The sequence below is a fragment of the Dromaius novaehollandiae genome, chromosome 21 (assembly GCF_036370855.1).
Source record: "Dromaius novaehollandiae isolate bDroNov1 chromosome 21, bDroNov1.hap1, whole genome shotgun sequence".
In the NCBI taxonomy this organism is placed as follows: Eukaryota; Metazoa; Chordata; class Aves; order Casuariiformes; family Dromaiidae; genus Dromaius; species Dromaius novaehollandiae.
Window position 1 is genome coordinate 327,767 of NC_088118.1, and position 26,887 is coordinate 354,653.

The window sequence follows — 26,887 nt, forward strand, 5'->3', positions numbered from 1 at the left end:
TCAGGTTTGCAACTTCCATGTAGTTTAATAAGTTAACAGGTTCGGCCATTACACAGCAATGGAATTCTTCTTAAACATTTACAAAGGTGCTGAATTTCATTCATTTAGTCTGTAATTAATTTTTTTTTTAGTTGTCATCTCTTAAATAGCTAAACAGTTCCTATTTTTTCCTCTAAACCATCTGGGATTAAAATAATCCCCCCAGAGAGAAGGCATCCAAGTACAAAAGAGCACGCACATGTGGGGCACTAACTCAGATTCAGCATGGATATTCGGTCCAGTACCTGTACAAACGAGGAAAGGTGTTGTAGAGCAGTCATGCCTGTAAAAGGAGCTGTGATATCACAAATACACAAAGACCTTTTCCAGAAGTTGGACCACCACTGAGATCATTATACTCATTGTGAACTAGGGGGAGGAAGGGGAGAACAGGACAAAAGACTCCAAAACACACAAACGCCACCCACCCAACATTCAAGTATTTTGAGAGCTGCCCAGAAATGATCTCTCTGTAGGATCAGCAAACAATGAACTGAGAGTAGTTGTCATAGGAAGCAATGTCACTAAAGATAGAAAGCAGAACAAAAACGTTTTAAGCGTACACATTGCCATACGGACACATTTCTAGTCTAGAAGCAGAGCATGCCCACTGCTCCTTTACATCAATCTGAAGTTTTCATTATGCTCCTCCCTGCGGCACTAGGTTTTCTGACCCGCTCTCTCCCTAACTAGTCTCCCCTCCCTCTCCTGCACTTCAGCTAACCTGTTTAAAAACCCAGCCTCAACTACATAAGCAGTGTGAGGGGTCTAGCAGATGCAAAAGTCGGATTTCCTTTTACAAGCCCACCTCTAGTAAGGTCTATTTGAATTTATTTCGTGGACACCACAGAAGCTATTAAGGCCACTCTCATTTTCAGTCACTTCCCACTGTGACCAGGACAGGTCTTCACAGAGCAGGCTCTATTTACAAGTGCATGCAAACACAAATGCATGTGCGCACTGTGCCTCCCTCTCCCTCCCCCCCGCAAATAAGTAGCCTTTGACCTTCCCCTCCAAATATCAGGCCTCAGTCACACATCCATCACACTAAAGCCTATAGTTCCCCTAAAACACTGAGCTCTTTGCAGTTCCCTTCATTCATGCACATGGTTTCTCTTGCCTCGGGAGGATATCCCTTGCAGACAGATGCCAAGGGCTTTTTCGCCAGAGAGATTCTTAAAAGCCTTACCAAAACATGAGAAGAGGGTACATCCAGACAGAAATATACTTACAAGCATACAGCTAGAGAAATCTATTTTCTTCAGGGAAGTAAAAATACACAGTACGGGTAAATTCTAGTAACTCTGTTCAGCCAAGACAGAAAATAAAAAGTTTACTTTGGCTTCATTGAACAGTCACCCTTTCAACTTGTGTAGCCAGCAGTGAAATGCAGCATTTGGAACACAGGCCCTCATAAGCAGGTTGAACTATTTCAGAAACCCCTCTGTGATCAAGCCCACCTCCCTGCCACTCCTCTTCCCCCACATATTTGATCAAGGACCAATCTCACGACGTGCAAGTATTGGGCCTACCCTGAGGCAGCCACATAGCACCCACGGTTCATTTCAGTCTAAAAGTTAGATGGCAGACTGCTCTGCACACCGGAGTTGCTTCAAGCCCTGTTGTTACGAAATGCCACAGACTCTGCAATGGCACCAAGATGAGGGTGTGAGTACACAGAAGTTAAATAGGGAACAGCAGATCTCAAACTTCGAAACAGAATTTCTTTTGTCCTAAAGCAAGAAGCACAAACAGAGATTAAACACATAAGAGATTTCTTTATGCACCAGTTTTAGGGGAGAAACAGCAGTTTTTGGAGGGCAAAGACTTACATGACCTTCCCTTTCCTTCTGAAAGGATCAGGTTAGAAGAATGATTTGGCATGCCAATAATGTCATACACACACACACACACACACTTACCATTCTTGGCTTCCCAAGAGATTCACACAGGCTCATGTGGCTAGGGCAAACAAAACCAGCCACCTACTACTTGGAGGATTAAAAAAAAAACGTGCATGAGAGAAAGGAAACTCTTAAGGGATACAAAGATAAAGGAACAGCACACGAAGCAGGAACATACCAGAACTAAAAAACACCAAGTGTACACAATTGAGCATTGTTCCCCCTACCCCTTGGTTCCTCAGTCACCCATTTACCCAGATACTCTGAAAAAGATTCTGCACTCGTGGGGAACATTCAGTAGATAAGAAGAGATTGCAAGATCAGTTCTATAATGCAGAAATTTGAGAAACAATCATATAGCACAACGCACATCTCCACTAGAACGCACAGACAGATGTGGGAATTAATGTTTGGGGCAGTGCTCTGTCTGAACTTGAGGACAACGCTTTCCTTTGCAAGCAATCTAACCAGATGCAAACTTTCAGGTTCAGTTTACTGCCCATGATAAAAAGCACTGCTCAAAATTCAAGGGGAAATATACACCAACCACTCCACATCTCGTGTTGCATTCATTCCATAGAGTACAGTGCAAGATATTTCCAGATGATTCTTCTGCCAGGTCAGAGCTCAAAATCAAAACAGCAATTCCACCGCAATTCATCTGCAGGAGTATCCCAGAGCCAACAAGCTGGGAACAAATTCAGTATGTGTTGTAAAGCCCACATATGTATTGCAGGAACTGCCTATCTAACACAGCTTCAAAGAGAACCTCAGTCTCCTGAGGTTGATGAAGAACTCTAGTTTTGGTTTTACTTCTAGGTTTCCTATTGCCTCCTTCCTCTCAGGCAGACCAAAGTGTTCTGATTACAACCTAAGTATGCATTTGTCAGACACAAAACTTGCTGACATTTTCCACATCAGGTTTATACCAAAGAGGACAATACTCACTATCCCTGGCAGCCCTTGTGATGTACTCAAATGCCATAGCTGAGTTTCAGATGTGCAGGTGTGAGCTCTGGATATTCACCACCAGCTGCTCCACACGCTGAGACAACTCACTCTGCTCACAGTTTAAAGAAAAAAACCCAAATCTTGAATTTGAATCATGAAAGGTCAAATGCTAAGCCCATAATTGGAGAGCTGCTGACTTCTCTTAAAGTTCCTGTCAATTCAAGCTAGCATTTCTAGGGCAAGGTTTCATGGCCATTCCGATAGCGATGCAGCACTGTCTAGGTTCAGTGCATTTCATTCAAAGCAACCTCAAAATCTAACAAAACGAAACAGAGAATTCAAGTAATGTGAGTGGCAGAGGCAGAGTCATAGCAGGGATAGTGCAAAAGGGAATGCCAAACTGGAACCAAACCCTGGAGCTCTGGGAACAAGGGTGCACCTGTGAATGACACTGCCACGCATGACACTGATCCAGAGAAGGAAGCCTGCTTCCAGACCGACAGCTGAGCTCCTAACAGCCTAGATGCAGACTGCCAATTTCCAACAGTGCTGCAGCAGGAACTGGCCAACTCCATCAAGAAAACTGATTTTCAGTGACTAGTAGTGAGCGCTCTGACATCTGTAGCAAAGAGAGCTGTGAGCAAAGCGACAAAGGCCTACCCACAGCAGTTTGCTGGCAAAAAAAGAAACAAGGGATAAAAAAAAAACATTAAAGAGGTTGGGAATGATAGAAAGACTTCTGGACCAAAAAAAATAGATGGAGAAGAGATTCCTGGTCAGCTAGCTGGACCAGTCTGTTTTATCATGCATGCCCAATCCAGTGGGAAATCAGAAGGAAAAACAGGAATGAGAGTCCTTTCATTTGGCACACATCAGTGCTTTCAATCCAAGCCCCAGGTGACTCAGGCCTTCCCTAATTCCAGACACCTTCAACATAGGCCCTGAAATTCCCACCTGTAAATCCTTTCACGGTGGCATGCCACCAAGCCCATTCCAGTCCTTCAATATGTCCCGTGATGGCGACACCAGTAAGCCAGGATTTGTCTTTCTGAATCACACAGTGCATTGTTTCACACACGATTTGAGAGAACTTGTAATTTTTAAATTGGTCACATCCTGCATGAGGACTAGCGACACTCCCCATCTTGGGAGCTACCGTAAGACAGCAGAGCTAGAGAATCCAGGGAGGCCTAGGTGAGCTCTTCACTGCGATTTTCTCCCTTCTGCTCTGTTCTATTAAGTCTACATCCTGCAGAAGAATGAGAGCTTCCATTCAAACCATTTGCTCCTACAAGATGCAAGCATTTTTCCCAAACACTGCTGTTACACTGATCCAAACAGGGCCTCAGGGGACATTCGGAACATGGGTGTTGTGGTGGAAAACCATGCATTTAAAATGGAAAAGCCTCCTCCAACACAAGCAGTTGATTTTCCTCTGTGCAGCTTTCCCTCAAGAAAACACACACCCTGCTTGAACACAGTGAATCAGATCCTCCAGACTAGTATCCGATGCAATCAAAAAAGGTTCCTTCTACTACAGGAAGCATTTCTGTCAGCAAAAACATGTAAACTCTTGACTCTTTCCACCACATGGCTTCAAGTTGCACAGCAAACTGCCCTTTCGCTAGCATCACCGCAGCCCTCATTATCAGTTTCCCAGCATGACGCTGGTTGTCAGTGCTAAAACTGCTGGAATGCAAGGCCAGGCACTCCACGAGACCAAAAGACAGCATCCACTTTCCCAGTGACTCACCAGTAACACTCCCTACCACCTCTTAAGGAAAAAAAGTCCACTCGTACAAGAAGACACACATGGAGGCACAGTCCCTTCCCCATTCCTGAATACAGGTACAGAGGAGACTGGCGTCAGAGGGTGGCAGCACTGACAGCAGTGACCAGATGTTCTTGCAAGGGCTTGGCCTTCTCTAGAATCTTGCCCAGTGGTCAAGACTTCCTTCTCCTCAGAGACTCCTTTCTTCATCAGAACAGAAGAGAAAGCAAGCACCTCTCGGCACTCTCTGAACCAGAGACCATTCCGACAGCAGAGCTGGGTGGAGAACCACGGCTCATTCTGCTGATAGCTCACAGCCCAGGAACACCTTGCCCCACACCACATCGCACCTCAGTCAGGTTACGGCCTTTGCACGCAGCAGAAGTACTGCAAACATTTAGACTGCCAGTGACTGCACCATTCTCTCCCACCAGAAGAGCCAAACAGGGCTGCATCCCGCACCTCTTGGAGAGGCAGCTATTCTGGTAGTCTCCCAAATTTTAACTCCGAGGCTGTCACATGAGGGGTCCCTTCTCTTTCCAGGAGGGGTCAGATGAAGCTGGATGGCTACGCATAGTCACTTCTGCAGCTCCGGGGACCCCTGTGCGGTTTAGCATGCCAGCTGGATTTCTCAGGAGAGCACAGTGGGTCACAACAGTCAGAGAAGGCCAAGCCAAGGCAGGCGAGCAGCCTAAGCCCTGGGTTCACCACGCCTTTGCTCCCCGAACACTGTAAAGCACTGGGGTGTCTTCCCTCAGCCAACACTGGAAGAAACTGGACTGTAGGTCACAGATACCGTGGAGTGGGAAGACAAGAGACGAGAAAAGGGTTTCTGTGCAATCTTTCTGACTGACTTCTCCCTCCTTCAGTTCTCACCTGTTGTTGTGCTGTCACTGGCTTTAGATTTGGATTTAGACTTGAAGGAGAAGCGCTTGATGAGGCGGCGGGAGAAGCTGCCAGCTTTCTTCCTGGTGGCAGAGCTGGTGCTGACGTTAGACAGGTCATCATGCGACTGGCTCAGGCCTGCTTCCTTCTGCTTGCTCCTTCTCCGGAAGATGAGCTTGGTACCGCTCCGAAGAAAGCTAACTGCAGAGACAGAAGAAGCAGAAGGAAAGCACAATGGTATCCTGCCCTGGCAAGTCTCGGTGTCAATATGCATTGTTTTTGGGCCACTCTCAAATGAGTGGTAATCAAAGACCTCACACACCTTGAGCAGTGAAAGCACACAGCAAGTCAGCGAGTCCCAGCTCCCAAACACAAGGCAAAGTGTGCATTCAGGACAGAACGCAATACCAGCAAGCTGTTTCACTGAACACATTGTCACATGTCCCCTGCCACTCTGAAACTCCTTTTCCAACAAGGTCCTCACTTCTGCAGAATTGCAGAGAATTGTAACAGAAAGGTAAGATTGCTGTGAATAAAAAAATGAGTGGGAATGTGTGGGTGTGGAGGCACCAGCCGGAACACACAGCATGGAAAAAGCCTCTCACACTGGCTTGTGTTAATGGCACCCAGATTAGCTAGTCACCAAGCCTCCAGCACAACGGCTGCAGTTTCACAAGCCACCCAGATCTGGAGACAAAAAACAGCGATGGCTCCTGATGAATCACAGAGGTGGGACGGGATGGAGACACTGTCAGCTCTAAAAGGGAACAAAAAGGCATATCCAAAACCTGCACGTGAAACAATGTTGCAACAGTATGTCCTACAGAGGGGCTTAATTTCTTCTTCTTCCCCCTGCCCACCAGGTCTCTCGGGAGTCTGGGCCGCACATCTTTTTGCCTGCTGATATGCGAACAAGGGACCGACACAGCTCAAATGGTACCAGGGCACAGACTCCAAAATGCTGAAGACTCTCCCATCCCCGTACTCTGAGAAATTGAGATTTTGAGGTTGCTTTTGTTTATGTAAGTTTGTAGCTAGCTGCAAATGTCATGGTCACAAGCAAAGAAATCCAAGGCATAAGGCCTGCCTAACTGACAGCCCCAGAAAGTCTAGAACAATAGCTCAATCAGGGCAGACCTGCTCTATTGCTAAAGGAGGGAGTTAATGGGGTCATCCTATGGCATTACAGGGCAGGGGTGCTAGCTACTTTGATATTAACAAAGGTGATAATGAAGAAAGAGGGAGGGCATCTAGGCCTGCACAATCTACTTTGTATGGCATCCCATTCTGTGCCACGTGCTGTAGACTTCTGGGGAGGAATCGTTATTTGCAGACATGAGTACACGTGCCTGATCTGTACACCCAGAGGCCAGAGAGTCAAAAATGCCTCTCGGCAAGCTGTAAAAGGTTCCCATCCAACAGAGCACAGAAATCTTGAGACCCTCAAGTAATTGGACACCCGCAAATAGAGACGTTTGGACCATTCCAAAGGGGAGAGCAAGAGAGAGATGGGCTCTTCTTGGGCTCTGGTGGAGGCCAGCCATCACTAAGCCAAAAGCTGGTAGCAAATCCACACTTTGGTGGGATACTCAGCCATCGTTTCATCCTCAAGCGCAACAGACTGATGTTAGTTACCATCCAATAGCACATCCTCACCTTTGTGATCTTTCAAGCTCCTGGTCTCCAGGGCTCCCGTGGAGCCAGTTTCAGACTCAACATCTTCCACTGACGGTCTCTCAGAGATGTCCGATCGCGTTGTCTCATCCAGCTCCTGACTGGCTCTTTGTCCTGACAGCGACGCTTCGAACAGCTGTGATGATTCGGTAGAATCATGCACTTGGTCAGCTGCATCTGCCGCTACAGGATCCCGGTATGCGGTGGCCTCCATGGATGCAGCATAACCCAGAGAAAGTGCCATTTCATCTTGGGCAATAGGTACCTGGAAGGGGTTAAAGGGCAAACAAAAAGGAAGACAGGGCCTAGAAGATAAAATTCATCCCTTCTCTTCCATCCATACCTACACACGGATTGTCCCGTTCAGCTCCTCAGTGCTAGAAAGCACTGAGACGCAGTCTCTGCTTTTTGTGCTGAAACATCCTGGAACGTATCAGTATTCCGCACCACCTCCCTCGCTCCCATAGGCAAGTCCCAGGATAACTCCTTAGATTCTCTACGAGGCTCCCAACCGGCTACAAGAGCAGCTTCCCTCTCTGCTGCTGCCCCTTGTGAACTGCCACTGGCAGCTGCACTGCAGACCGGCCAAGTACCTTTGACACCTGTTGGGAAGCAGCAACAAGCTGCAAGGAAGCAGCAGGATGATTCTGCTGAGCAAGTCTTCTGTGCTGGAGCATGCCCTCCCACACTGCTCCCTACGGGAAGGACTGCTTTCACAAACATACTCTTAGAAACAACCTCCCAGAATCGAGATGGAGTCCCCACACTACCAGTTACCTTGGAAACTCCTGAGATGATTAACGTGCTACGTTTTGTTGGGGTCTTCTTGGCAGGCTTGTTGTTTGTCTCAGTTAGCTGCCGGATCGCTGTCTCAGCCACCGGATCCAAGCCATTGGGCATATGGCTGTCCCCTGAGCACAAGGAGAATACAAACAGCATTCTTTAGCAGCGGCAAAAGGTCACTTGCTGACCACGATGCTTTTAATGGGCAACTACAAGTGCGTGACAGCAGAGAACAGTACTTATTAGACTTGTCTGAATAAACTGAAGGAAGGAAGCTCCACATAGCTCTCAGCTCTTCCAGGCACTTGAGAAGTTTGAGCTCCCACCAGGCATATCACCACTACCCACCCCCAACATAGACTTCCAAAGACTTCCCAGAGGCCAGGCAGCCTCTGTTGCAAACTGTCAGAACAGCCACAGCACTGTGCCCTGGAGACAATCAGTCACCCAAGCATAGGGCTAGTAGAGCTCTTTAGGTCCAGATGGCTTGAGGATGTTCTTGTCAAGCAAGGGAACATCCAGAGCCAGGGCCTGGAGAGCCATGGTGGAATCTAACTCCTCTCCCCATTCCACTCAAGCACTTGGACATTCTCTTCCACAGCAAATGCAGATGAGCTAAGTCACCCATACAGGGACATGGGTGATGTGCCTCACCAACCCTGTCTCCAAGAAAGGCTAAAGAACATCACTGCTCCAGTAAGACTCTCAAGCTTCCAAGCACTTACAGCTACCACTGGACAAGGCGCTGCGAGGACAGCTGCTCTCCAAAAGCACCGTTGTCTTCTTCTCAGTCACTTCCACCTTGGATGGTGACCTTGATGGTGAATCTTCGTGGTGAAGGAGAGACAGAGATACAAGATTAGCAGTAAGTAGACACGAAGCTTGGGCAAGTTCACCAACTTATGAAATGGAATTCACACGCCCTCGAGCACGCGCAGAGAGCCTGGAGTGGCTGACTCCATGTGGCACAACATCATGCAGAAGTTCTGCAGCAGCAGGTACAAAATTAGAGTCGGGGCCTCCTGCCACCAAATCACGTCACAGAGGCTCATCCCTTTCACATCTCTCCCTAAACATCGTGCTACACCAGTTCCCTCCTCTGGAGCCACATACAGTTCTCCAGCCAGCCACAAGAAAGGAAAGGAATAGCAATGATGGTCACATGCCAGCCCAGAAGCCAAAAGTGCTGCCCACCCATCCACTGTTCAAGATGCCAGTCAGCAGCAACCACATCATACAATGGCTAGGCGGTCTGGCTACCGCCTGAGTGAATAGCTTTGGGAATATCACAGCCAATTTTGTGCCCCCATAGCAGCCACCTGTACAAGATGCCTGTTCTAGGGCAGCCTTACCCAGCTTGCAGTCTGCCTTGGGCCGGGACTGAATTGTGGTGACAGTAGTCACGATGGTGCCATCGGGCATGATGGTCCGGTCCATTTCAACCTTCTTGGTGGGGGTGATGCTTGTACGCAGAGATGTGGCATGCTGAGCATTCAGAGATGCAGGACACTCCTGGTACAGCAGCTACAAAGAATAAACCATAAGTCAGATGAGGCTCTCCTCCTCCCAGTAGGAAAAGTAGGCAATATGGATGACAAAAGCTACTGCTCAATACTTTCGATACTCCCACAAGCCATCATGCACCTTGGTCTCCACCTAGTAAGCCTGCCCCTTCTGAATGTCTGAGATAGTCCGTCTCCTGTAGGCAGCAAAGACTCCAACTAGCACCTATATCAGAGCGGTGCAGACCCGGGCAGCGTGCTTAGCCAGGAAGATACTTAGACCCCTCGCACTATATCAGCCTTCCTCCCACCAGCGAGGTGAGGCACCAAGAAGCCATCCTCACTGTGGTGTCAGTTGAATGGAGGGATGCTCAGGAACTGCAAACAAGGTGCAAGGTGACACCCCTCCTCAGCCTGGGGATCTGCCAGTCCCCTACAGCATGCCCAGGCCTTAGCACGCTAGTCTCCAGTGAAGGACTAGCACCATAAATGATTCTGGGGCATGCATTTGCAGAGCTTATAAAGTCATAAGCTCACCTCCAACATAATAGTAGCTTCAGCTGCCAATGACTGCCCAGCTCCCGGAGCCAGCAAGCAGACCTGTCTTCCAGACGGTTGTTTGCCCAAAGAGTCAAGCAAAAGCGTAGCATGTGCCAGCAGCACATCTGTGAGACAAAAAGGGAAAACAAAACACGCTGCAGAACCTCAGCAACTTAGAGCTCTTCCAAACTCCCCCTGCTCTTGGGAAGTAGCTCTGTGGGCCAATAAAGCAGATCCCCAAGACTCCAGTAGCTCCCAGGTTCGGCAGGGGCCCCTCTGCTTTACTGATTCACAAATCAACTGAGTTAAAGAAGGTTTGGTTCTGTGGCTTTCTTCAAAAACAGATGCTACGGCTAGTCCCTAACTGAGTGCAAATGAACAGAATTACAAGCCCTCTGCAAAACAAGGGGAAAAATCCCTGTGTCCTTCTCTCCACTTCTGGGTGGAGAATTACAGGCTGTGGGAGCCTCCCAGGTACCAGAAAGATCAGTAAGAGCATGTGTATGGGAAAATGCGGAAGAATGTCAAGGAGACAGGTGACAGAAGCCAGCCAGACTGCTTCGTGGGAAAAGGAGCATCAACAGGGCACATTGACCCATAGTCACGTGGTTGAGCCTGTGCCAGTGTGGTGCTGCACCTGGGCTTTGAAACAAGAATAACGATGAGCTCAATATGCTTACGGCGCATGTGCATAGTACATAAAAACTTCATCTAGTGCCCCGCCCTCGCATTCCTCGCCATGGACCGACACTCAGTGGTGCCACGGACTCTCCTGCTTCATTATTGCCTCAATCGGGAAATCGCTGGGGAAGCTCAACTCAGAGGCAGAGGTAATAAATGCTCAGTATCAACCATAGTGTGCCTTGTGTTTGCGTATCTGTCTCTGCCAGGAGTCCAGAAGGTGCTCCCGTCTCACCCTTACAGCGTGCAACTACGAACAGACTCAAGAGTTATTTCACACAAGGGTCCATATAATGGAGTGGACATTATGGAGTATGAACATCCTTTCCAGAGTTCACAACACATCGCACCAAGACAGAAGACCCACAGACTCAAAGCACAAAGTCCCTTAGGCTCTTTGTCTTCCAGTAATAGAATCCCTTTTATGGCTGCCCATACTCACTCTCTCCTCTGCCATCGCTCCCCAGCACTCGTAGCTTCAGCTCTTTACTTCTAGGCCCCAACTCCCTGTTGAAACAGAAACAGACAGGCTGGTCTTGCAGAACTGCCACAGAGTAAACAACCCCATTGCATATTTTCTCTCCCTCAAACCCACGTGCCTTGGGCATGCTGCAGAGAAGAGAATTCAAGCTCATGTCCCATGCAGCACTGTGCAGACTGTCTAGGGAAGCTGGAAAAGGCTGTCTGGAAGGCTGTGAATGCCAGGCCTTCTCCCCCTGCCACTCCCCCACACTCCCGTAATCAGTGCTTCTGTCCATCCAGTCAAAACACAGCGTTCAGGAGAGCAAGGGACTAGATACGCGGGCTGAAGCTGATCAGCAGAACTGCCTGGCAGCCCAACACATGGGCAGCACAGATGCACACTGCCCTGAGGTGCAGACTTCACCTCTACACTGTCTGCATCAGTTACTGCACAGCAGGAATGACACGCAGAGGCTGTGCCAGCCTGCCTCTGCTGCCCCAGCCAGAAGGAGGGCTGCCACTTACAGAAAGAGCTCCTCGTTCCATTCCATCTCTGCTGCAGCACCAGCTTTCACCGGCTTTGTGCATTTCTGCTGCAGAGGGCTGTCTAGCTCCACCACACAGTGTATTTCCCCAACTCCTGCCACAGAAGAAGAGAGAGCACGTGTGCACTTCTCAACACAATGCACATCTTTTCCATTCAAACCCATCTAAAACTTCCACTTCTCTAACCTCACAATCTATGCACTTCCCACTGGAGATCTAGCAATGCCTTCATGCTTACCTGCCTTCCCTGTGCAGCCCAAGTTCAGCACTTGCAGATTCCGGAGCAACAGCTTAGACCCCAGAGGGGCTGCCACACTGGATGGGGGCTCTCGAGTCACCTTATCGCTGCATACCTGAGGAATGACGAGAGCAAGACCGATGCCTTATCGTTCACTCACCAGCAGACAGCAGCAAGACGCACAGCATTAGTCTCTGCATGGCCTAACTAGCTCCTCACACCAACGTACAGGAATACCCGAGGAGCTGTCAAGAGAAGCTGCAGGTTTCCAGAGCTGGTAGCCTGCAGCAGGCCCACTATTTTTTCAGATATTATAAAGCAGACAGGGAAAGAGAGAGTCAAGAATCAGCTCGCAGGCTGCTAGAAGGGGAGGTGAAGAAGACTAAACACTCAGTTCAGTAAAGACTGTACTGCTCAGGATCTATCCTGTGCTCACCTGCATTTGCTCCCTGACCTCTCAGTCCAAATTCCCTCCCTATCGCTCCTCTTCAACCAGTTTCTGGACTGTTCCATGATTGTAAATACTGCCCCGGAGCCCCAGTGTTCAGAGCAACAGAGAGACTGCTAAAACACAGATTTGTCTCAGGTAGTCTGGCTTCACCTCAAAGTGGCTGGCACCCAAGTCTCAGAAACAAGATACAAATACAACTGCTCTTCAGAGCAATTCTAATTCTTCCTGCTCCCTGGGTCACATACTCCATTCCTGTGACAGTGCAGGCAAGGATGTGGCTGCTGCCCATCCTTGGAGCAAGATTCAACCCTTGGGTTCCTGCCTAAGCCTCAGCCCTCAGAAACACGCCAGGGCACAGCGTTAAAGGCACAAGAAAGACAAGGAGAGCCTTACCGCAATGGCCCCTGCAGTGCAGGCCTTCAGATTCACCATCATGGCTGGCTGCGTGCTGACAATGGTATCCTCTATCAGATCCTTTATGGTGGACAGATCCACTCTTCCTTCATTCTTCTCTCCGTAAATCAAAAGGAAATGCAGCAAAGTGATAAAGAGGCAGACTCATTTTCTCCTTATACAGCTGGATTCTCCAGCTGCCTAAGCCACCAAGGCTCTGCACGGCCTCTCTCCCAGGGTCACACTCTTCCTGTATCATGCTATATTCTTTCTCCCCAGTGCTTAAAGCTTCTGTGTAAGAGCTTCAAGCAAACATAAGCTGCCTAAATAAGATAAATTAAAACTTTACATCTGTAGTCTATCCCACTGCAAGTTTTGACAATACAGCCTTTACAGTTTGTCACATCCTCACAACTTTGTGAGATGCCACTGCTGCACTTTCAGGATAGCAACCAGATTCCTACATCTACTCTGAATAAGGCAGCAAGGGTGCCAATAAAAACACCCATTTGGATCAGAGGGCCTGAACTGAACATGCTATGGAAGCACAAGCACATCTGTGTTTAGTTTGTTAAACCACTAATACCCATGGGCTCTGCACACAGTAATTTTGCAAAAGAAAAAAAAAGAAAGGAAAAAAAATGAAAAAAAAAGCAGCTCGTCTTTGCAACTCTGGCAACAATAGTGGGAGCACCTACGTAGACAGAAAGCATTTTTTGCTATGCATACTCCCATTCAGATGTTACGTGAAACTCAGACAACCGGCACTGGTACTGCCTTGGCTCTCTTGAGGCTGCGCTGTTTTGGTACAACTGAGCTAGCACCGATTCCAAGGTGAAAGAATCCCTTTCCTTGCCCACAAGGGCTGCAACAGTGAGCTGCCAATCTTTCCCTTCTGCAGTGGCCTTCTTCCTGGCTCAGTGCTGTTTCTGCCCCTCCTGACCTTCCTCTATTTGAGTCTGGCCTCCCATCATTTGCTCACCTCATGAGGCTGAAGTCTCGGAAGAACAGAGAGATTCAGGTCTGGTCTGTCCTTGAATGTCCACGACACCAGGAGACCCTCATTCTGTATCTCCTGCAAGTGGATCTCCACCTGGGCCAGAACAAATATACACTGTCAGGAACACCCTCTACTTTCAGTAAATCCTTTTCTCCCCTGCTTCAAATTCAACAACTAAAAGGGCCCCACAAAAGTGTGACAGTAAGAGACAGAAAGCAAGAACACAAGTAGTCTTGGTGCTATGGGAAGAACCAGCTGCAAAAGCCTCACAGCTCCACAGCAAGACCTGACCTCTTCACTGCCATTGGATGCACAGGGACCATCAGAGAGAAGAAAGAAAATGTTATTTCTTTGGCTGAGGGAAAAGCCTGCAGGACGCTGAAAAAGAAGAAGTTGGGTACTATCGTAGACCATTTGCTGAGCAAGATCCATCAACCACTGCCAAATCTGAGCGCACTTCTAAGTTAGTCATACTTCTCTAGGAAAACATTTTCGCACTGAAAACTCATCCAGGTCACCAAGTAGCTTGCAACAACATACCAAGTTCGATTCCATCCTGCGGTTTAAGTGAAAAATTCCATATCCATACACCTGAAAGGTATCATTAACACAACAGCCAGAAATAGAATCACACAGAAAGAACTCCTGCCCCAGTATCTGTAGTAATGACAACAGGGTGAAATTTAGTATCGTTCAGAGAAATCAAAAGATTAACAACTAGAACATTTACCATGAACATAGAAGCTCCTGAGTTTAAAGTGACAGATTTGGGACATGGTAGCCAGATAGGTTACCAAGCGGAGGGGCATGAAAAAAGACAAGATGCATTTGGGAATGGAATACTTGAAGTATTCAGCCCAAGAGGCATACAGAAACATTGTCAACATTTAAAAGGCAGCATAAAGACCTCAATCAGAATACCGTATGCAATTCTCTACAAGAAAGATCAAATCAAAACTTCAGCAGGTGCACACAAGGAGATCTAGAAGATTCCAGTGAATAGAGGAGCAATCTAGAAGATGTTTCAAAAACCACCTGGCTTCTACAGACCAAACAAAGATGAGCAGGGACTGCAATTGCGAGCTATAAATACATCAGCAGCGGACGAGATAAACACCAGGGAGAGAGAGGAGCTTTTTAAATAAATGTGGAACATATGCACAAGAACAAAACAGCATGAGCTGACAAATGTAGGCTGAAAATTTTAATAAAGCTTCTAACTATGAGTGCAGACAGATCCTAGGAAAACTTTCCAATTGTAATATCTGCAAAAACATGGGATTGGCCTTAACTACTCCAGAGGTTACTTCTAATCCTGCTGCCTCTTCGTAGCATACAGAGCAAGCAGTCTCCAAGCAAGATACCATCTCCAGCATCAAGCCCTTCTCCCTGAGGGGGAAATGAAACTCTGGAGGAGCAAGTCCAGCTGGACAGCAACTATGGAGTTACCGCCTAATGCAATTTCACAAAGTTTGTTTTCTGGAAAAAGCATTTCCAATATCCAACGAAAAGAAAAAAAAATGGAATGACACTCCTGAGAAAGTGCTTAGGAGAACACTGACAAGCAGACGGTTCCTCACTGTGAATTTCTTTTTCACTTTGACAACAATACAAAATGGTATTTGTAAATACACACAGGATCAATCTCTCCCTATCCACTGCACTGCAAGAGGTGTTGAACCGCACGCACCCTCTGCTTCTTAAACGGCTGCTTAAAAACACAGTATAGAACATTGCTATGCCTCAAATCTCTCTAGTCCTGGATTTTGTTATGCCTACATTATGCAGGCAAAATCTGCAGGACAAGACTCAGAAAACATAACTCAGTACACAGATCAGGAATTTTGCCACACTGCTGAATACTAGTGATGGAACGATTCTCATTCTGGCACAATGGGGCCTTTATTTGCACTAAGTCCAGTCTTCCTCCCTCAGTCAGCGTAGGACCAGGTGAAAGAACAAGTTCAGCGACAAACTTTTTACAACTGTTTGTTACCTGAGCCTGCAGCAGAGCCAAGGTGACATGATAGGTATCCACAGAAACAGCAGCTGGCGACTGCTGAGTAACAGAGACAGGGAATTTCACAGCTTCAGCTGACAGATTGCAGTGTAGCACCTAAAGAGAAGAGATGGGTTTATACCCTGGGTGAGAGGCAGATGTGTGATGGCAAAGCCTGTAAAAGCAATAGGTTGACCCACTGCGGCAAGAAAGGAATGCCAGGCTTAACAGCCAGCCCCTTCTGCACTGAGAATCTGCCATTTCCAAACCCCGTAAGTGAGGCAGTAAAGATGTACTAGTGATGGAAGATCCTTTCTCCTCTCCACTGAAGGACCCTGACATTCAGGCCCAGCACCACACACCTCAGCTCCATGAGCACGTCCCCCTCGCTGTGCTTTCCCAGAGCTCACCCGTTCACAGCCCAGCACCACCCTAGAGCCTTAATCTCACAGGTCTGTTGACAGGCCTCTGAACTGAACCACAGCCTGTGCCAAAACCTCCCCCAGGTCCATCATCACCATCACACAGGCCTTGGCAATCTCTGCGGAATCCACAAAGAAACCCCACACCGCACAAGAGAATGGCAGAGCCTTACCATGCTGTGGTCTGACTGGCCCTTGCATGTCACGTGGCTGAGGTTTGCTGCTGGTGGTAGCTGAGGACCCTCTTCAAACGTGATCTGCACCGAGCTCTATGGAAAGAGAACTCCGTTAGTCCCCAGTGGTCAGGGTATCCCCGCCAGTTTCAAAGAGGACGAGCGACTCCAGCAAGGGGCTCCAGAGACATTCTGGTGAACTTCCATGAATCCCACTAGTACACAGAACTGCCCACACCGCAGTTCTACCCAGCTGAGCTTGTCCAGGCGGAGAAAGGAAACAAGGTCTGCTTAGACTCATGAACGCTGTTATTCGTTTCAGATAGGTGACCCCAAGTTAGAACGGAAAGTGATTCTGGGTAGCAGTCAACTCTCTAAGGCAGGTGCTTCAACTCCTCATCATAGAAGCTTTGCCGTTTCTTTTCTGTCTTCTGTGCTCTGTTTGACCAATCCTGCCCCAACTAAAAAAAAAGAACCAGCCCCCCCACCCCAAACCAAAAAACAGCAACAAAAAATCCTTATCAGATGACACGTCAGCTCACGTGCTTGGCTTGTTGCCTTTCCCCATGTTCTCCTGATTTATTAGATTACAAGCTCCACTGTCCCCCTTCTTTGTTTGTGGATTTCCCAACGTAACAGGACCAGTTCTCCCCACAGGAGCCTTCTCATAAAATACAAGGCCAAGGCAAAGAGCTGAGAGCATCCCTGCAAGAGACCTAGCCCTCAAAGATTCCCTTTGTTCACAAGGAGCACAGAGAGGTAGAGACGCTCTTTCCTTCAGCAGGCAATCTGAGCACAAGGACCTGACAGTTTTGCCACGCTGCTTGTGTTTTAGGGCCAGGGTCACTGAGGGGCGGAGAGAGGCGTGGGAAACTGCACTCCCTTTTCTCATGTGAACGAAACTGTGTGCTACCACCTACGTGCAACAGGCAGACCCAAATGACGGGCAGAATGGGAGTGGAAGGAGTTCTCAGATACTAATCCGGTAGGCATACGTACTATGACCAAAAGAGCTACTCGCCCACCGAGAAACAAGCCCAGGCACAGGCCCTCATCACAACACAGACACGAGGCAGCTCTCCAGCGAGCAAGCTTCCAAACTGAAAGAATCAAGGAGAATCGATGCCAGCCGAAGACCTTTCACACAACTGGGCCGCAGCTCTTCAGCCCGCAGTCTGGATCACCTCCCTACGCCCAGCAGTGAAGAAAGGGCAAGGACAGCAGAAACTTACACTCCCTCACTATAGCTGCCTCCCCCAGCCTTCACATACGCCCAAAGTCCCCTGGAACTGACCTGTGCTGGCCTGGGCATCTTCTCATTTCATACTAGCAATGCTAGCTGTTTCTTCTCCTTGCAAACCTCCTTCACTCGATCTGCGTGTTCACCCACCTAGATCAGTCCAAAGTATCAAAAGGCCCACCTCAAAGCTGAACATTCAGTACTGCTGAAAAGCGTCGGTCTGACAGCTTGAGCACAGTGCCTTCCATTTATTCAACACAGAGCAGGTCTGGTGCTGGCAGAAATGGGAGGACCGCAGACAGCCTGGTCTCCGTGGCTCTCTAGATCCCAGTGCTCTGCTAAGGCCACCAATGAGGGTGCACAACTCATCATCACAGACAACTGCTGTGATTACAGCCAGCAGTCCAGACAACTGAAATGAAGGATTCCAGTCCCTATCTTGAGGAAATTCAGACATCGGCACCAAGGCTTGAGACAGTCCCCTGCCGTCAAAGAGTATCCACCAGGAATGCCACTTGTGACAGAACTCTGAGCAAGGACCCTTTCCGCAGGAATTTTCACTACAGCTTCAACTACCTTATTATTATATGGAGACACAAACTGACATCAAAGTACACGAGTGATTGAAACACTGCAGCACACCACCAATGCTTATCTCAGGATAGGTGTAGTGGACTACGCAGTCGTTACTCAGAGGTTAAAAAAAAAAACCCTCCTTCCTCCAGAATACGTACCAAGTCAGTTGCAAAGCTGCACACTTCATGTCCTGCTTCGAGCATCTGAAAACCACAGATCAACCCTCCCATGGCCAGCTAGTGCTTCAGCAGTAAAAATTGTAGAGATTCATTGCGTGAATCAGCAGTTCACCATTATTTGGACACTACACACAACACTGCTAATCCCATGTCCTAACAGGAGCACTGAAGAATTAGAGTGGATTAAGAGAAGAACGAAACAACAGGAAGGATGTGAAGTAACTCGCAGGAAGAACGGCTGAGAAGATTAGATCACAACGCAAAACATTATTTTGTTTCCATGGAGGGTCTCAAAACCACATAGTAAGTAGAAGCCAGAGAGGAAAAATTCTGTAACCTTCACCACTAACTTTCAAACACTTTGCAGTTACCAACTATGTTTGCGCAATAATCTCTATCTTACTGGTGAGCATCTTTGCCTAGAACCATACTTCGAGACAGTCACTTACTGGAGGTGCTCCACTCCTGTCATCTAGACTCCAATTTTCAAGATGATTCATCATTCTTATGTCCAGAGGAGATATTAAAGAAAAATCTCAGCCCAATGACTCAAGTATATAATTATAAGCAGCGAGTTGTCTCAGTTGCCCTGTTCTTCCTAATACATCACAGTCTCATTGAACTGGAAAGGACTGGCCAACTTCAAAAGACCACATTACTCAGCCAACTTAGAATAAACTACAGGTACAAAGTAGTATTAATCTATGCATGCCTCAAGACAGAGAGAAAACAAAGTGGAGGAAAAAAAAAAACAAGAGGAGGGTAGCTTGTGCTTGAGAGGTAATTCGATTCATTTAAGTCTTTGACCTACTTTGAGGCAAGTAATTCAAAATCCAAAAAAGGAAATATGAAAGATCGGCTGCTAACATTTAAACGCCTAAGGAAAAAAAAAAAAAAACCTCTTTGGCTAAAGCCGATCTCTTGAGTACCAGGGTTACAAACGATACGTGGCTGTGAAGCAGACTGCCCTTCATCTGCCCACCAACGGTTTCCTCGGATTGCTCTTCCAGAATCCACTCAAGTCCAGATGCTGGTGCACTCTGACTACAAACATGCTCTTATAAAGTTACTACGTGTGCTACGTTCTCACATCCACTGCGATTTGGAAGCACGAGGAAATACAGGCAAACTAGACCTGAATGAGACTAGGACTTTTCGGTTTCTTAATTCACAAAGCTGAAAGAAGCCATGCAGAAAGAGCGAAACTACAGAAGAAAACAGACTATGAAGATGGAAGGAAGGAAGCAGCATTCATCCAGGACTAGAATTCAGGAACATTATCTTCCCTCCACTACCCTTTTTTGGCAAAACATGAGACTTTTGCCCCAGTTTCTGCTTCTTCCTGTCCCCTTCCTGGGACTACACGCAAGGGAGAATGAGACAGCAAGCACAGAGGATGCAAAACATCTGAAAACGCTGAAGAATTCAAAACCATAAAACAACTTAGAGCATGGCAGTTCTCCGGCATGTAAGGATAGCTACTGAACAGGAAAAATGAAGAGAGGAATCTATAGCTCTTCCCCAGCCATACCAACAAGCCTGTGGAAGCAGACTTATAAACCCAAGGGCCAAGACCCTCTGCTCTTCTTCTTTCACACTGAAACCTTGAAATACTTATGACCATCCACTCCACCACAATAATTCCACTACTAAATCCAGCCTTGCAGAGCTGCATTTCCTTGTGGCTTTTCCTCAGCCGACAAAAAAAATGTGACAGCAGAAGGAGCTAAAAATAAGTCTACCTGGAGGGAAATGAGATCGCTTGCTTCTAGAGTAAATCTATCTCCGAGTCCTCTTGGGATCTAGAAAGGAGAGCACGGACGAAGCTGGACTGGGAACTGGGAAGGAGTTGCTGTCAACTGCAAAGAGCAGTATCCAGCCCTATCTCCTTTCCCTCTACCAGGGGCAGAAAGGCACAGATGGGGTGGCAGGGGAAGCTTCTTACCACAAGGTTAGGATATTTTCAATGACAGATAATTACTTTGAGCCACAAAAGAAAGAGCTGGCTTTGTGGATACACCACCAGCAGACTCTGCATGCCTCAGTTTCCGAGCGATAGATCAACTAAGCACATCCTGACATTCAGAGTTTTCCCGCAGTGAAAGGGTCCCTTTTCTTTTCAGGCTGTTGATCTCAGCATCAACAACGAATCTGGCTATTTGCACAACTCGGGGGAGGCTGAAGGGAGGCAGGGAGGGAGGAAAGGAAGCGAAAGCAAGAGCTTTATCAGCTGACATGTTACACACCAGGTCAGGCTTCCCATATCTTCCCATACCCAGCGTAATTATCGAGGGCATAATTTTACAGCATGTAATCTAGTCTTGTTTAGATCCAGCCAAAAGACTCAATTCCAACAGCTGGCAACGGGTAGTCCTACACTGACATTATATAGCACCATGTCCCCGTTCTTCGTGTACCTCACCTTGTAAGATCAAGGACACTGCCCAGTTGGTACTCGCTAGGCTACTGCTCACAAGCAGGTGACCCCGTACTCTGGACTCTTCCCACGCTTGGTATATTTAAAGGACCATTTTCTAGCTTTCCTAGAGTTTGATGAAGGCTACTGAACTAGCACAAAGTAATCAGTACATGAAATGGGACAAGAACACAACAACAAGGCCCGTCAGATTTTTTTTTTTTTTAATTAAAACTTCTTCCCCTCTTTTTAAAGGGGCACATTACCATTTTCTCTGTAGTCAACCATCAAACACAAGCAATCAACACCAATAAACAACATTAAGAGACAGAAAGAATCACCAGAGAAGGACCATCCTAATTCACAAAAACAGGTGGTATACGCTTGCTTTGATACCCCATGTCTAGCAGATTAAATGCATCTTTGTGAAAAGCCCCATTTTCCCCACAAACTTCTTGGGAGCAAAGCACTTGACCTCTTGAAAACCAGACAGAGGAGAAACTTACCCAGAAACCAAGGAATAGCTCTGAATACTCTGTCCTTTGACGCCACCAAAAACTGGACAGGAATATAAACAGGCATTCCCATTTTCTGATGCTAGCCAAATAGATCTAAGGCAGAGAAGAGAGGTCAGAAGCCACTGCATTCCTCTGTTGAAAAGCACAATTTCACTTGCCACAAATAATAACAAATGAGAAACTATGTCAACCTTTCCCAAGACAGGCACAACATGCAAGCATGTTTGGAAAAAAAGAATGTTGATAAAGAGGAAAAAAACTAATTATTTAATATCAAAAAGAACTAATACTCTTTTGTTTCTACAGCTTGTGGACATCAGCATTTACAGGAGAGATCAAAAAAAGAAAGAAAGAAAGAAAGAAAGAGAAATGTCAGTAAGATGACATCAACTGCTACAGCCACTTTTCTAACAAAGAAAGCCTAGAAATTCCTGCAGGAGTTTGCTCAGAAGAGGCCCAATAAAATTTCACGCACGTTCATAGATTTCAAAGCAATCAAACAGACGGCAGTTTTCAGCCAAAAGCAAGTGTAACTCTCACTTTTAAGTAACTGGATGAGGATTTTTTCTCACAGTCCCCGTCGCTTCTCTTGCCTAAGTTCGGCTTTGTGCTCTCCTGAGCCCTCCGTTCAGGGCGCAAGGGCAGCTACCCTCCTCTCCCCTCTTCCTTGAGATTATGGGTGTCCATAGCAACACCCTCCATAAACTCAAGTAAAATATATGCCAGCTCCAGAGGCACCTGTGCCCCCCCCCCCAAAGTTTTTACAAGTAAAACCATTCCATGCTCCTCGTTTTTATTCAGAAGCTCTGGACCAAACAGAGCAGGGCATCAGAAATGCCCTTTTACCACCACCATCAACCTTTTCTACTCAACCAGTCTGTTCTCTAAATCGATACCAGATCGTCTAGTAACTGCACAACACATACTATGACTACCAGCAAGGTACAAATTGAAAAACAATAAGTTATTTAAAGCAACTATCAGGTGGAAAGACTTACAACACTTCCACAAAGTTTCAAGCGATTCCTCAACCTTGCACAAATTTGGCCCAGTCGGTCAAACTAACAAGGCAAAGGAGGGGACGAGAGAGAAGTCGTGCTGTGGAGAGGAGAGAACTTCTGGTGGGAAGGTGAATGCCTGAATGCAATGGAACAAAGAAAAAGTCACCTTGGGTTTCTTCATCATAAGAGAAAGATAAAAACTAGCTGGGGAGTGTCAGTGAGGTGGGTCCAATGAACCAACTCTGTCAAAACCAGCAGTAATAAGCAACACCCAGCTTTATAAGTGGGGTCACTGGCACACCTCAAAATAGTTAGACACAACATACATGAGACAAGTATTAAGAAAGCTAACATTTGCAAAAGATCTTTTCCCAGATCCATCCACAACAGGCAAAACACATAACTGAGCAGGTAAAAACATCACACAGGTAATAGGAGGGCAAAATCCTACACAGAAAGCCCATCTGAATTCATATCTGCACAACACTTTCAGTGGCAGTTTCTACATATTTCTTATGACAACAAAACTTGCTTTGAAGCAACTTGCTTCAAAGCGCTTTGAAACACACTGTTGTTCCAAATAGTAACGCTCAACCACGTCCCCTAGCAGAAATGATGGACAACGAAGTCTCCCAGAAAACCCATCCTCTCCACACAGCAACATACCGGGTACCAGGACCAGATAGCACTGTGTCTGAGTTACTTTAGGAAAACATAACAGTCTATACTCTAAAGATACATTTGCATTTCTTGAGTGACTTTGCACATCCTTTCAAAAAGAGCAACAGACAATATTGTTGAAAGTCCTTTGCCCTGTAACGCTTGACAGCATTAAAGAGTTAAGTCACACCCCATGTTTTCTTTCTGCTTTTCTCTGAGGCTGGAAAAGGAATTCAAGTGTGGCTCATTACTAGCAAATTTCCCACTCTGTTAGTTTTTCACCGCTTAATGCGAGGAGGTAACTATCAACTGAAAAGAATCGCAGGGAACGTCCACTCTCTGCGCTGCAGAGTTCTGCTACGACTAAGGACTTCAGAACTTAACGAACACCAGGAGCCACACAATTAAGATTTGTTCTGTCTCGTGCAGCTACTTTAAAAGACACCTGGTTAGCAAGGCTCACTAACACTTCTGCTCTATCTCTACTTTAAGCAAGAAAAAAACAGGCCAAGACAGAATCACCCTACGCTTGCTGGTGAGGTTAAACCCTACTTCAGTCAAACTGTAAAGAAAAGTCTTTTAAGTTTTGTAGCCTTTATTCAACAGCTTGTATTGCACGGATGTAACTTAAACTGTACTGCCTTAGGGGAAAAAAATCCATTTCTTCACAATGCAGACATGCTCTGTACCGAAATACGATCCTGGGACAATGACTTTGCTTTCTTCAGCTTTATGAACAGCCTAAGAAATTAATTCTCCTTTTGAACACTGCTTTGTGCAAGTAAAAAGGACTTCTCTGAAAGAGACAACAGTACAGCTCAGGCGAGACATAACAAGACAAGTGTTTCTTCCTGTGTTGCACAGGATTCGACAGCTCCGGTGTCACAACTAACTCGCCTTCCTCAACGGTCCGTCTCCCTCATTTCATCCCAGCGAGTTATCACGGGGGGGTCACGCTCAGGCAAAGGAAAACGCAGAGGAATGAGCTACTACACGCCGTGTGCTGGAAAAACTAGCGTTTAAACATCCACAAAGGAGACAAACTCATGGCATTACCGATGAGGTTAGACTTTACGAGACATACCGCGTCGATACAATTAACAACAACGAGGGGGACAGCGGAAGAGCAAACGCTTCTCCTTCCTCCCCTCTTCCAGCAATCCCCGGTACTTTTCACGTTCTCGTGCTGCACTTTTTTCCCTGCCTGTCGTTCAGGATTTAACTCATTTTGGCAAAATGAGATTTTCCATCCCATGTCAGCATGAGCACGATTTAACACGACATTCCTCGCGAGTTTAAGCTCTTTCCGTTACAGCACAGCAGCCTCACCGGACCTTCCGGAGCTCTCGGTTTTCCCACGTACCTGATCGGAAAGGAAAGGGCCATCTCTCGATTCGCCCGCCCAAAGGAAGCAGCCTGGCGCAAACGGCAGACCCTGGTTCTCGCGGGCGAGAGCCCTCACCCTCGCAGGCCGCGCGCGCTGCTGTGTCACCGATCACGTCCTTACGAAACCGGTAAGGTGCAGTCGTCTCACCGAAGCCCGACGCTAAACGCGTCAATGCGACAGTAACACCGGGAGACTGAGGGCAGGGGACACCGGAAAACCCGCAGGAGGTTGCTGCGGGAACCCGGAGGCAGCTCCGCCGGCCGGGCCCGAGCCGCCTCCAGCCCACGCGCTGCTGACCGCGCACCCCCCCGCGCCGCCGCTGCCGCTGCGCCCCGCCCGCGGCCCCGGCCCCCCGCGCACAAAGGCCGCGCCCGGCGAGCCGCCCCCCCCCCCCCCCCCCGCGGCCCCGGCCTACCCCGTGCCGGCGGGCCTGGCCGTTGAGGGCGCGCACCCAGGCCCGCTGCCACTGCTCCCGCAGCGAGCGCAGCGCGAGCAGCGCGGCGAGCAGCGCCCGGGCCCCGGCCTCCTCCGCCGCCGCCGCCCGCGGGGCCGCCGCCCGCCAGAGCTGCAGCAGCCAGGCCGCGACGGTGAGCAGCGAGGCGGCGAAGAGCAGCACCAGCGCGGCCCAGCCCGGGTCCGGCCCCATGGCGCCGCGCCTCACGGCGGCCCGGCTCGCATGGCGGGCGGCCGCCGCGGGCCCAGCGCTGCGGAGCCGGAGCCGGCGCCGGCGCCGGCCCCGCCGCCCCCGCCCCCGGCCCCCGCCCCCCGCGAGGGGCGGAGGCCGCCGCGCCGCGCCGCCCGCCCTCCTCGCGGCCCCGGCACCGCAGCGGCCGCCACGGCGCCCCCGGACGCTCGGCTCCCCGCGGCCCTGGGCCTCGGCCCGCGCCTCACCCCCGCGGCCCTGCTCGCCTTCCCCTCCGTGCGGCGCGCCCCGTGCCGCCAGCCGCCTGCTCGTCTCCGCACGCGCCCCGAGCCTCCTCTCCTGGCTGCCTGAAACAGCAACGCAGACACGGCCCGGGCGACACGCTCCCCGAGCGTTCCTCCAGCTCTGACTAAAAACACTGTCCCTCCAGTTCGTGCTGCTTTTCCGATGCAGCAACGGGCATGCTCACCCCGGGCACGCAGTCCGTTACAGAGCCGGCGGCCATTCGCTTGCCTGCTTCTGGCTTAGGTGACCCTCGCTGCGGAGGGCAGGTAAAATGAACAGTCACCTTCCAAAACACCAGCTGCGAGACAGCAACTAGAGCTGCGGGGGGTCTTTGCCCAACCATTCTGCCTCTGCGCGGCACTTGCCCCCCTCGGAGCAACACGTGCCTGCCTCAAAGTTTATTTCAGCCTCCACTAAAGCGTGCAAACTCCTTTTTACAGAAGTTCAGGAGGCAGTACACCTGCAAAGGCTTCCCTCAACACAGCTGCAGCTCTGTTATCAGCACAGAAAAAGCCATCGGAACCATCCCGGGTCACCCCACCCCACCAGAACACACACGGGACAAAAGGCGGCGATTCTCGCCACTGCTGCCCCTTCTGCTGTGTTTTGCCCTCTCGTGACTAACATCGGATATTCCACCGCAACGCCAAAGAACAGAAATTGCAACTATCCTGTCTTTCCTGCAGAAATGGTTACTCGAAGACCAGAGACTTGTTACAGGTTTCCTGTCCTGGTGCGTGAAGACCAGTGCCACATTTTATTTATTTTTCAACGAGCGAGGAACTGTGGGGGGCAATAAAACCGCGAGCCCCTCCCCCGTTCACTCTTACGCAGCGAGCCAGGGCTCCCCAGGCAACCCGAGCAACCACCAGTCCACCAGCAAGCGCGCAGCCGAGCACGGCGGAGACAGGGCGGCCCAGAAGTCACCCGCAGCTGCCACCACCAACGCCGCATCCGCGGCCTCGGCAAAACGCGTTTCTGGTGATCCCAAAGGCTGCGGGGGGGGGGGGGGGGGGGGAGGAGGTTCTGGTGCTGCTGAGGGCCGCTGCCTCCGCCGTCCCCACTGTCTGCCACGAGCTCTTCCGCCCGCACCGCCGTCTGGCCGTTACCTTCGAGGCCACCCGCCACCACGAGGGCCCTTCCCAGCACCGCCGCCCGCCGGGACCGCGCACCGACTCCCCATGCCTCGCCGCCACGCAGCGGGCCCTGCCTGGGCCGCCCCCGCCCGCAGCTCCGCCACCCCGCCGCGCTCCCGGTGGCCCAGCACCCGCGGCCGGAGGAAATTACGTACCTGGCGACGAGCAGGAGGTGACGCGAGGCTCGGCAGGCGCCGCGGCGGCCATGGCGGTTGCGGGCACTGCGGCCCGGAACGGAGCTCGTTGCTGGGCCGCCCGCGGCTGGAACAGGGACTGCCTGCCGCGCAGGGCGCTTTGTTTTGCAGAGGCGCGCGAGGGCCAGCGGAGGCTCCGGCGCGGGGCACAGACGCTTACGTGCACCCTCAGCACAACCGAAAGCGCCAGCGGGCCCGGCCCCCGAGCAGAGCCCCGCGCCGCTCCCGGCTCTTGCCA

At 49.2% G+C, this 26,887-nt stretch overlaps 1 protein-coding gene across 7 annotated transcripts; it reads right to left on the reverse strand.

Annotated features, from left to right (window-relative positions):
• On the reverse strand, positions 1 to 26,803 carry LOC112991648 (phospholipid transfer protein C2CD2L). 7 transcript variants are annotated; one of them, XM_064524100.1, is made up of 14 exons: positions 26,611 to 26,803; positions 16,415 to 16,510; positions 15,817 to 15,936; positions 13,803 to 13,913; positions 12,821 to 12,934; positions 11,977 to 12,091; positions 11,718 to 11,832; positions 11,173 to 11,237; positions 10,047 to 10,174; positions 9,360 to 9,531; positions 8,733 to 8,834; positions 8,002 to 8,135; positions 7,207 to 7,489; positions 1 to 5,751 (listed from the first exon to the last, which is right to left on the reverse strand). In XM_064524100.1, exons 2-14 carry the CDS (start codon positions 16,415 to 16,417, stop codon positions 5,531 to 5,533), a joined length of 1,683 nt encoding a protein of 560 aa, XP_064380170.1. In that variant the 5' UTR covers positions 16,418 to 16,510; positions 26,611 to 26,803; the 3' UTR covers positions 1 to 5,530. The 7 variants fall into 7 exon arrangements, with proteins under 7 accessions (XP_064380170.1, XP_064380169.1, XP_064380172.1 ...); XM_064524099.1 differs by having other exon boundaries at positions 26,429 to 26,803; XM_064524102.1 differs by lacking the exon at positions 26,611 to 26,803 and adding an exon at positions 25,283 to 25,557.
• Positions 26,804 to 26,887: the final 84 nt, after the last annotated feature.

Coding starts and splice junctions, on each gene's coding strand:
- LOC112991648 (XM_064524097.1), bottom strand. CDS start 25,037: ATGGGGCCGGACCCGGGCTGGGCCGCGCTGGTGCTGCTCTTCGCCGCC. Junction 12,935..13,802: donor CGAGACTTCAGCCTCATGAG/GTGAGCAAATGA, acceptor TACGGAGAGAAG/AATGAAGGAAGAGTGGATCT. Junction 11,833..11,976: donor GGGCTGCACAGGGAAGGCAG/GTAAGCATGAAG, acceptor CTTCTGTGGCAG/GAGTTGGGGAAATACACTGT.